At 43.0% G+C, this 11,361-nt stretch overlaps 1 protein-coding gene across 1 annotated transcript in view; it reads right to left on the reverse strand.

The window, feature by feature from the left end:
* The window catches only part of TNKS (tankyrase), a 105,489-nt gene extending 94,773 nt beyond the window's left edge, over positions 1 to 10,716 (reverse strand). Inside the window, exons 1-2 of the mRNA XM_048943227.1 lie at positions 10,227 to 10,716; positions 2,826 to 3,050 (exon numbers count right to left, since the gene is read on the reverse strand). Of these exons, the coding sequence (XP_048799184.1) occupies positions 2,826 to 3,050; positions 10,227 to 10,716 (715 nt within the window). The remainder of the gene's footprint in view (positions 1 to 2,825; positions 3,051 to 10,226) is intronic.
* Between the last annotated feature and the right edge of the window lie 645 nt (positions 10,717 to 11,361).

Genomic DNA, 11,361 nt, shown 5'->3' on the forward strand with positions numbered 1-11,361 from the left:
AGGTAAGGATTAAATATGAGGGAAAATGTTTTAATTATGAGTGATCAAATACTAGTACAGGCTCAGAACTCAAAAGGTATTTAGATAATGCCCTCAATAATAAGCTTCAGCTTTTGGTTAGCCCTGAAGAGCTCTCATGCAGTTGGACTGAATCTTTGTTGGTCCCTTCCAACTGAACAACTCTAGAAGTCATATTAAGATGTTTTTATAGCTCTGTAGCACTCTTGGTGTGACCTTCCCCCCAGTACCATCAACTCCACATTCTTAAAAAAAAAAATTAAAAAGATAAAAATACAAGACTTAAACAGGATAAAGGTTAAATTTTTCAGCTTGGAAAAAGAAACATCTGAGAAAAGAAAACAAAATCAAGAAAGATATGTGGAGGGCAAGTAGAAATGTGTGTTCTCAGAGAAGTCTAAAAGGGTTTGTGATAAATGTCAATCAGACAGTGTTTTTAAAAAAGGCAGTTTTGGTTTTTTAGCTGTAACACAATGAAATTGTAACATTACATTGCCAAAGAACACCTTTGAAGCCTAAAGCTTGGCAGTACTAAGTAGTTATTAGATGAATCTTTCCAAAATTGCCAATCAATGGCTGTGCAACATCATCTGGATTCAGTCTCTGCTTTCATAAGTTCCTAAAACGCTGTTCACCATGAGAAATAAGCGTACACTCAAGCTACAGTCCCTGAGCATCTGCTACACATCACTGGAGAAAGTGAGCCACATGAATCTTTGTTAAGAGCCCAGGACAGACTTTTAGATGAAGCGCATCATCTTTTCTCCCCTACCTGCCCCACACAACAGTCACAACCTTACTCTGCAAAGAACATTTGGAAAAATGCTGCAGAGTTCTCCATTTGTCAATTATTCTGTGAGTAAATGTTTCACTGAGGAACAAAACCACTATCTTATGGCTGTGGATATAGCAGTAGGGACATGGTTTAGTAGTGGACTTGACAGTGTTGGACTTTGTGATCTTAAGAGTCTTTTCTAAACTCAGTGACTCTATGAGTCTAATATTAAATCAGTAACAGAAGCACAAGAAACCACAGGTCACCATCATTTGCTCTCTTCCAGTGTACAGAATTCTCTAGAATCTAAATACTCCTAATTTTAATCAGCTTATGACATTTCCCATTACCACACAATCTTCCAAGTGGCAGCAGTCTAACCTCAGCTCGTAAAGCTGACCGTTAATAGTACTTTTAGCACAAACATATACATATTCTTTCAAGGCTAGTGCTAATCAAAAGCATATTCTATAGTCCTACTGCAGTCATGATCTAGTCTGCCAGCCTTCCCACTGCTTCAGTACCCTGAGTTTTCTTCTAAAGAATTGCCATTCGTGAACATACCACACCTCTGCACTCTGTTGAGTTTTCACTTTATCCCTTTTTGACCTGTAAAGTGGCCAAGAGAACAGTATTCTATGCTGGGGAATGATAAAGAACAGATGCAGACTGAGGTGGCACAGGAAAAGGAAAGGTGAGAAAATAAATGGCACAATTATCCCACTGCACCATTTGGAAGGTGCCAAAAGATAGACACAGATATGGCTAGATGATTAACTCCTATGCAGCCTACTGCTTTTCAGGCAGATACTTAAGTTCAGCAATAAATTGCACATTACACTGGGACTTCCAGAGAACATTCTTCAATTAAAGGCTTTTCAAAAAGCATACGACACTTCTTTAAAAAGGAACACTAAAAATGTGATTTTAACAGGCCAATTTCTTCCTTCGTATCAATTGTAAGAGTCTACATTTCACTGTACTGTACATTTCACTACTACTGCACAACATATTCCACAAAGCTATTCAAATATTCATTCCTAATATTCACGCCCTAAGCGATCATTGTTCATTAGCCTTGCATATACTCTGTTCCTTCACAGGGCCTTTTGAGATTAAGGCTGAAGACCTTAATATAAAAGTTATATACAAAGCCATTAAGGAGAAGCAGGATCACACCAACTAGCTGACCCACTAAATATAAATTATACGCAAACTCAATGCAAAAAAGAAATAGACTTGGAGGATGGTGAAGCACTAACTGTTCAAGAGATGCTGTGATAACCCATCCCTGGTGGCACTCAAGGCCAGGATGAATGGGGCCCTTGGAAGCCTGATCCACAGCAGGGGGTTGGAACTGGAAGGGAACTTAAGGCCCATACAACTTAAGCCATTTTATGAAAATAAAAATAGAGGTTTTGATTCATAAAAAAATGGAAGTAATACTAAACACATTGAGGGAAAAAAACACCATAAAAGTTAACAATATCTTGACTGAAAAGCCCTTTATATGGTCTAGATACATTTAGAATGATTGAAGTGTTCAATTTTTTTTTGAAATTGCTTTTGCCTCAGGCTACAGCACACACTGAAGATATATAACCACCGTAAGCAGTGGTGTCCTGCAACTTGTATTTGAAAGCTCCAAAGGACAAACATTTCTCCATATTGTACAGAATAAAAGGTTAATCATCTTTCTAACCACTAAGACAACATACAGAGCAGCCTGAAAAGCAAAGACATTTACCAAAACGCAGGGAGAATTTTACAGTCAGACTTTGAAGACCCTAATTTAGCAGTAGGAGACTTGACCAACCCTCTCAATATTCATTTTCCAGATGCAAGTTCAACAAAGGTCTAACTGTATAACACGAAAAAGTTAGTGCTAAATGACTACCACAATACCTACATTATGGTTTAAAAAAAAAACAAAAAAACACAACTGTCTTCCATCTCACATTCAGCATATTAACCGTTGTTAACCGTGCACAAAACATGCATCTGGTGAAGTTTCAATAAGTGACACACTTACCAATACACACATCTATCTTCCCCTTGATAGCAGCCTCGTGCAAAGGAGTGTAGTTCCAATTGTCTCTAGCATTAGGGTCTGCACCTTGGCACAGCAACAGACTAACCACTTCAGCATGACCAAAGGAGCAGGCGTTGTGAAGGGGTATCAGCCCTCCATCGTCACGAGCATGAACATTGGCTCCTGTCTGCAGCAAGTGCTCTACAACATCCTTCCTTCCAAACCCTGTAAGAAAACATATTGCTGTTCAATTGCTTTGCAAAAAGAAAAATGACAATATTTAAAACTCTTCCAGAAGAGAAATTAATACATAACACTTAAAGGATGCGAGGAAGAAGCTGTCAGCTCTCCCAAGTTGAACATACAACTCAGCTGCAGTATCATGCTGCTAAAGTGGCGACAAATGATTTCCAGCAGTCACCCTCTGTGACAGGCAGCACTTCTTGTATGAGGACTTTCCAAATGTTTTCCTTACATCAGAGAAGTAGCCCCTGGCCAGGAGTTCCATTTCAATGTGTTCAGCCCCTTTTTAGCCACAGCACGACACCAGATACAATTGTGCAGACTTCCAATGTAGAATTAACATGCTTTACCCCTGCCACAGTCCATATGGCAAGATGTCTGACACAGCTGCTTGCATCCACACTGGCTTAATCACTTATGGCTAATGCTATGACATGACACTGGGCCTTCAGCCAAGCTGCAGACTGGCTACTCTGCAGGGATTCGTACTGTCTCCTCACTGCAGCCCTTCAGTACATTCTCCTGGAGAAGTTTCCTAGGAGTTAACCAAGACTATGGTTAAGACAAAGGGCCAAATCTAAAAGACAGTTAAGAAACATCACATGCAAGTTCTCATGGCAGCTTAAATAGGTACAGCAGCAAAAAAAAGAGTGCCTGGTCCCACAGCAAAACTAGCAAAACCTGAGAGCATAAATACCAAGAAACAATCCCTCAAGTTTGCCACATTTATATTGTTTATCTTCAAACAAAAATTGGGCAAGGTGGGAATTAGAAAGGGATGCCTACCACTAAAAAGCCAAGTCAATTATTAGCCTTCAGTTTTTTTTATAGAGCCTCTGTAAACAAGGCTGGAACTGCACGAACATTTGCTTAACATGTTCCTGCCTCTAGAGGAAAAACATCCTGACTACCTGAAAACTTTTCAAACCACTCACTATCACAATTTTCAGGACTCCATGTAAACTTCAACATGCTGCTTGACATGGGTTTTGTGACAAAGCAGTCTCTGGAAATGGCAGTGCTAAACATCTGGTGAATAAATTCTTCTAATTCCACCTTCAAGAAAACACACTAAAGGTTTCTGCAGTTTTTATGCCATCAGACCACAAGGCCACTTTCAAAAAAAGAGTAATCAATTGGAGAAACAGCTTCCCACCAGCTCCACCATGAGCAAACCAGCAAAAACTTCAGTCAACAAAGAATCATTTAAATCTCTGTTTACAAGACAAATCTAAAAAATTACAACAGCAGTTGTAATTTAAAACAAAAAAGACAGACACATGCCATATCATTTAACAGATGACATCATTTTTGACACAATTCAGTTTATACTAGAGAAACCAATGTGATTTCACTTTAAAAATCTTCTGTATGTTACCGGTGAAAGTTCTATGTACAAAGTAAAAGAGCTTACAAGAAAGTACCTTAAATCAGAGGACCTCAAAGAAATCCAATCAAATGTTTGTGCAGAAAACATTCAATAATAAAGGCTGACCATAGAGGAGAATCTTTTCAGGAGGCCCATGTATACAAGCTTGCTCTGGTGAAATTCACCTACCAGCTTCTAAAGTACTAAGAACTCACCTCCTGTTCATCATCAGAACTCACTTTCAAAACGCTTAGTGAGAAAGAAGCAACTAAATACATGCATTTCTCACTAGAAGTAGAACAGTGCCTTCCCTAGTGAGCACAACACATCAAATAGGCAGCCTGAACTGCTAAGTGAAGTTTACTGTTTCACCTGCTGCCCAATTAATGTCACTTGATCACAGCACAGCATCAACTTCTCCAAATGTTAATTCTATCCCTTGCAAAGCTGTTGTTATGTGCAGAGTTTAATTCATGACAAGGAAGATTTCTACTTTCACGTGGCATTTTTCTCTTTCTTTCCCCTACTTGCTCTTAAGAATGCAGATTCCAAAAGGACTTCAAATCTAACTAACTAAGCATATGACAACAGGTTAAGCACGTCTGCAGGCCTCACTGTGACATTAAGCAAAGCAGCTCTCATTAAATGATTCCACTTTTTAGAGCACTAAACATAGCTCCTATTAGAACACAAGCCCTTGAAATAGAAAAGCACACATCTTAGAGACACACTGTCTTTCAAGAATTATTTTAAACTATAATCAAAGGGTTGAGAAAAGTTCCAGCTAAGCCACTACAATTTTGCTTCAGTACTGCACATTCTGGGGCCAGATTTTTCCCCAGAATACAGCTCTTCTGGAACCCAACAGCACTTCTACCAGTTCACAGTAGAGAACACATTTAAACAGATTTAACTAAGCAAGTTGAAGAGCCTTCGAGCTGTGGAAAAGGGTACCTGGTTCATTATTGCTGGACATCTGAGGCTTTGTATTTGTATTCTCTTGTAAACCCCTTCAATGAATTTCCACTAGTGATCTTTAGGATGGCCTTACAGCAAGTTACAAGTCAAAGAAAAACTTCCTAGAAAGCAATAAGCAAACATTTCACATAATACAAATACAACAAAAGCAAAAATGAAAGTTCCAGTCACCTAGGAATTGATGAACACTTCCTTTTACAAGCAAGAGTCCTAGCTTCACAGGCCCTAAGCCTTAAGGCTGCCAGGAGATTTTTTAATCAACAACACAATCTATACTTATCAGCACCATCTGCATGAATCCAGCTGCTAATAGTCATTAGCCCTACTTTAAATTGCACAAGGCAGAATTAATTAGCAACTCAGCTTTACAGACACCTGTCTGAGTAAGGGCAGAGACATCTCTTCTGTGGCACGGATATCCCAGACAACTGCTACAAAATCAGTAAGAGTAGTTTATGAATATAATGTTCAGGCAACCTTTATAAGTCCCTTTCCACTCTAAGGATTCTATGAAGATATCCAAAAGCAAGGCTTTCCATAGTAAATTAAGCTAGCTTCTTTTATCTTGTCCCACAGGTGATCAGTCCAGGTACCTCTGCATAGAGTGGAGGTGTGTAACAGACCACAGACTGCTTCTTGCCATTTTCTGTCTCCCTCTCTTGCAAGCAACACTCAGCAGCTAGTTGTATTACATCTGCCTTCCCCATTCCTCAACCGACTTCCACGTTGAAGCAGATTGTGTTCTTAAAGTTAGCAGCTTGCTAGCTGACAAAAAATCCGTGAGCATTAGTAGTTTACTCCAGAAATCTTCCAAAGAACAGTGACATCTGTTAGACTTCACAAAAAGACTGGACTTCCAACAGTGATAACTAGCAGTAGGCGTGCTTATTGAAAACTTCTTTCTGCACACAAGCTTTTACTGCCATTACCACAGACCAAAACTGAAAGAAAACAAGGAATATCACTGATGACATTCCTTGTCAAGTGATCAAGGAGTGATCTGAACAAGCTTATGACTGGCTGTATGTAGAAACTAGCAAGGACTCAGCTTCTTTCCATCAGGTTCATCCACCCAGTCACTGTTGAGAGCACTACTATTCCTGATGACGAACCACCAAGAACTACATCTAAGCACATGAATCAAGATGTCAGCAACAAATACATGCATTTTCTTTTGTAATGCTAACATTTTTTCCACGTGGAAGAAGCAAGTCCATTACCAAGAAGGCTCCTGATTATTCTTGCCAGCCCTGGGATTCACCATGAATTCTGTTATCTAAAAATCATTACGGAAGCTAGCATAATAATTTTACTGCTTCACAAGACAAGGCCTTTGTCATACCAAGAAACAGACCACTGATGGAGAAATAAACAGTAACAGCTGAGTTTTTCCTAGCAAGCCATTAAATACTGAGAAAGGAAGTCCCAAACAGCCAGGTAACAAATCACAGGAATACTTGCCTTCTGATTCTACAACTAGGTAAGTGTAATGTCAGTTCCTATACAAATGAACCCCACTTTTCCAGATGAGTGTCAGTATGTGCAATATATTTTACTTTTTTAAAGAGTGTGCACATCATCCTCGTAAATACACAATCAGAATCACAGCACAAATAAAGGTTGCTAACTTATAAATTGAATAACATGCTGCTCTCATCATATCTCTTTCCCTTTCTTCCCCCTTTTCCACCCTCTCCTCCCTCCCTTGATGCACTGAATAATCAAAGACAGTCTCAAACTCTGCAACTTCGCAGCTGTGTGTAAATATGCACCCAATTATTTAGACAATAACACGTATTAACAGGGCAAACTAGGCATCTGCTTTTAGCCAACAGTACAGATAAAGCCTTAAGCCAAACAAACCTCTGTTATGGCCTAGTGCAGTTGCTTCTTTTAAGTTGTTTTTATGTAGTTTGCATTGGAAAAGAAATGAATAAAAGAAACATACAAAACACACTTCCACTTCACCTCTTTTTTTTATTTTTAAGTCAATTATATGCAAGTCTTTAGAATCTGTTTTTCATTCATTATCCAGTCTTCCTAAGCACACCTCCTCAAGGAGGCTCAGAATTTCAAGACAGGCTGTGTGCCAACCAGTCAGAGAATGGAAAAAAAAAAAAAAAAAAAAAGGAAATTTTGGTCAAATCACCCTGATACAGCCTCAATATTAAGTCCAAAGCAGGGCAGTCTTAATCATCAGGCTAGACGTTTCACCACTAAGTTCAAGAACTCCCCATCGTTCAGATCAACTAACAACTCAAGACATTCCCAGATGAAGCTGTAGTATCATCCAGATTTTCTTTAACTTCATCTGACCATGCACATTCTATCCACACATAGATAATGGACTGATAACTCCAACTTCTCAAACCAGGTTTATGACCCTTTCTAGTTTTTTGGGGGTTTTTTTGGTTTTTTTTTTGTCTGTTTTTGTTGTTTGTTTAGTTTTTAAATTTCTGTAGTCACTTTCAGTTCTCACTTTTTCCTAAGTTTATGCATACACTAAGAACCCTGAATGTTCTCAAAGCCTCCCCTTTTACCTTCCTCCTGCCATAAGAAAGATTATATGTGCAATTCAGAAAATAGAACTCTTCAAAAGTTTAAGGAAACCTGGACTTAATCTTAAGCCAGCGCTAAACTGGAACTAAAGCATCCTGTCCTCTAACAGTAAAAGCAACTTAGCTGCCTCAAATTGTTGCCAAAAAGGGTATCTGAGAAAACAAGATTCCCCTCAAGTTCAGTTAAGTTCCCAGGGGAAAAAATAATAATGAAGAATCCAGCTGCTCTGAAAAAAACAACAAAAAAAATTTACTAGCTACTAAAATAACTATTCTGCCATAACTCACAGAAACAGAAGTGAAACTATTTTTGCCTGAAGAGTTTAGCTTCAAGAGCTCTGGAAGAAGCATATAGCACTGTTCAACTCCTTTTCCCTCATAAATGCCATGCAATTTCTATTTAGATACATCTCCTAAAACAGGAGCTACAATTCACAACATAGCTTAATATACACAGCAGACTCCTGTGCTCATAAGGCCATGGGAAATCAAATCAAAACTGCATCATGAGCAAATATGCACTGCCCAAGACAAGCTGCATTCAACAACATGTGTGCAGACTTGTCCAAAACAGAAGACCTCAAGATATCTATACTAAGAAACCTACCTAATGCTTTCTACGTGCCAAATCCTTTTGAATCAGATACACTCGTTTATTTGATGGGAAATATGTACTGCAGCTAAGGATGATCTCCAGATCTGGAGACAAAGACAACAGATGTCTGTCAGAGATAAGAACTTCACCTACTGCTTTCCTCATGTTGTATCTTTCATTACTGTTACAGTTACATCCTGTGGATACTGTCACTTTTCAAAACCTTACCTAAAGTTTTGTCTGCTTCTCATTTAATCAAAGTAGAAACTACTACTGCAACTTCAGCACTATAGTCTACCCTAGCCCTGAAGGTACAGCCTGAGACCCTGAAGTTTAAGGGGACACACCAAGGTGTTATTATAAGTTCAAATCCAAAATAAGCAGTGCAGACTCAAGATTAGTCTCGAAAACATCAAGCACTTCACGTGCACATGTGTGGCTATGCCAGCGTTACACCGCAGTGTCCACAGAAGTCTGTCTCCACACTTGAGACACTCTTCACAATTCAAGATTAGAGAATGAAAAGGAAAGAGCTCAGGGCCAAAAGTTTCCCTAGGGGGTATCAGGAAACACCACTAGGACTTCAGAAAGGACAATAAAACTACATAATCTCAAAGAGCAGTATCTGATTGACAGCTGAACATCAGCTCAAAGTTCTCAGCAACACTGCTAAGAAAACATTCATTTCTGTTAACAGCTTTGAAGTGCTGTTTTAAAGCCAAACACGCAACATAGATAGTGACCACTCACCAACCTTGTTAACTACTTTACTTGTGCATAATAGAGCACCACTTAAAACTCAGGCAAGGCAGCAACACTGTGGCACGTGTCACAAAGCCCTGCCGACCACAGACCTAGCATCTCCCATTTTACTTTTATCATGAAAATAACTCACCCCGTGCCCCCCTCCCATGAAGGCTAATCCCTGTAACATTTGTTCTCATTATAACCTGCAACTCACCTGTGACAGTTGTGCTTGCTAAGAGGCACTCATAGAATCATTACAGAACAGCTTAGGTTGGAAGGGACCTTAAAGCCCACCCACTCCCAACCATCTGTCATAGACTGGTTCTACCTGACCTGATGGAGGCTGCCCAGGGCCCCATACAGCCTAGCCTTCAGCACTTCTAGGGATAGAGCAATGGTTACTTCTTATTAAGGTCACCTGTTGAATCAGGTTGCTTCACAATATAATTTTTGATGTGCTATCACTTCCCTGCATTGATGCATAGCATCCCCTCAGCACATCTGTGACTTTCTAACCAAGTTCAATTGTTTCACTTCATCTTTTGGCACCTGTCCTGGTCTGAGTAAGGAGGGGAAAGATCAACTGGAAAGAAAAAAGTTACAAGCTGCGAGGTTCTGGCTTTGATTCTTGGTGTTACAGGTGTCTTTAGCTTTCAGGAGCTATCAGAAGTGAAATCCATCACTCCCAGGAAACTCCATCCTGAACTCCTTTCTCACTTCCAAAGCAAACGAGATAGTCTGAAGGCCACGTGAGGAACACAGAGAAATCTGTCGGTGCCTTTAGACTACCTCCACACACAGAAGCCTCGGCATGAGAAATACTGAGCTCAGATAGCTCCCCTCCCCCAGCACCTTCGAGCCCCGGCCCTCAAACCCCATAGGGAGCCGCCCCGGCCGCTCCGGGCACTGACCGGCGGCGAAGTGGAGCGGCGTGGACTTGCGGCCGGCCATGTCCTTGGCGTTGACGTTGCCAGCGTCCACCAGGCGCTTGACGCGCGTCACGTCTCCATTACGGCAAGCCTCCAGCAGCTCGCGGAAGGCCCCGCTCGGGCCCGCCGCCTCGGGGCTCTCCGCCGCCGGGCTCGACGCCACCGACGACGACGTGGACGATGAGGAAGAGGAGGAAGAGGCCGAGCTGCCGGAGCTGCTGCCCGAGCCCTGCGGCGGGCCCGGCGCGGCGCTCTCGGAGCACTCCGCGGCCGGAGGCCGCTCGGCGTCGGGGGGAGCCTCGCCCTCGGGCCCGGCCAGGCTGTGGCGCTGCGCGGCGGGGCCGAGCTCGGCCGGCGCGAGGCTGGGGCTGCGCGGCGGAGAGGCGGCGGCGGGCGGCGAGGCCGGCCCGGGCGGCGGTGGCGGCCCGTGATGGTGGTGGTGGTGCTGGGAGCGGCGCGGCGGCGCCGCCATCTTCGCCCTCCTCCCTCCCCCGCCTCCCTCTCGGCTCCCGTCACTGCGGCAACGGCAGCGGCTTCCGCCCGCCGACGGCCAGTAGCGAGCCGTTGCGACCGGACGTCACGCGGCGGAGGGGCGGGGCAAAGCGGAGGGGGCGTGGCCGCATCGCGTCCCGCCCTCCGTCGGGCAGCGGCTCGCAACTGCCCCCTGGCGGCCTCTCGTGCGATCCCTCTCTCTGAGAAGCACCGCCCCGCCCCGCCCCGCGCGGGACCGGAACGCCTCTCATCGGGAGCGGAGCCGCAGGTACGGCTGTGGGAGCTGGGCTCTATTGAGAAAAAGCTGCGATGCGGCGGCTGGCCGATGCCTGACGCGCTCTCCTAGCGCCAGAGCTGGGCTTTGTGCGTCGCTTCCCGCGGTGCTGGAGCTGGTGCCAGGCCCGCCTCCCGTCCCTGACGGAGAGGCGCTCAGTAGCGGGAAACCGGCCTCGTTTCTGCTGTGCTTCGTTTTGTGTGCTCTCAGCCCGGTCATCGCTCCGCCAGCAGGAGGAGCGCCTACTTCCCACAGCCTTCACCTTCCCCTGGCCTTTATTTATCAGCAGAGCACCAGAGTTGGGCTTTCCTCTTTCAATAAAATGCTTCAAAGCACTAATGCTAGCCACCT

The sequence above is a fragment of the Lagopus muta genome, chromosome 4, assembly GCF_023343835.1.
Source record: "Lagopus muta isolate bLagMut1 chromosome 4, bLagMut1 primary, whole genome shotgun sequence".
Lineage (NCBI taxonomy): Eukaryota > Metazoa > Chordata > Aves > Galliformes > Phasianidae > Lagopus > Lagopus muta.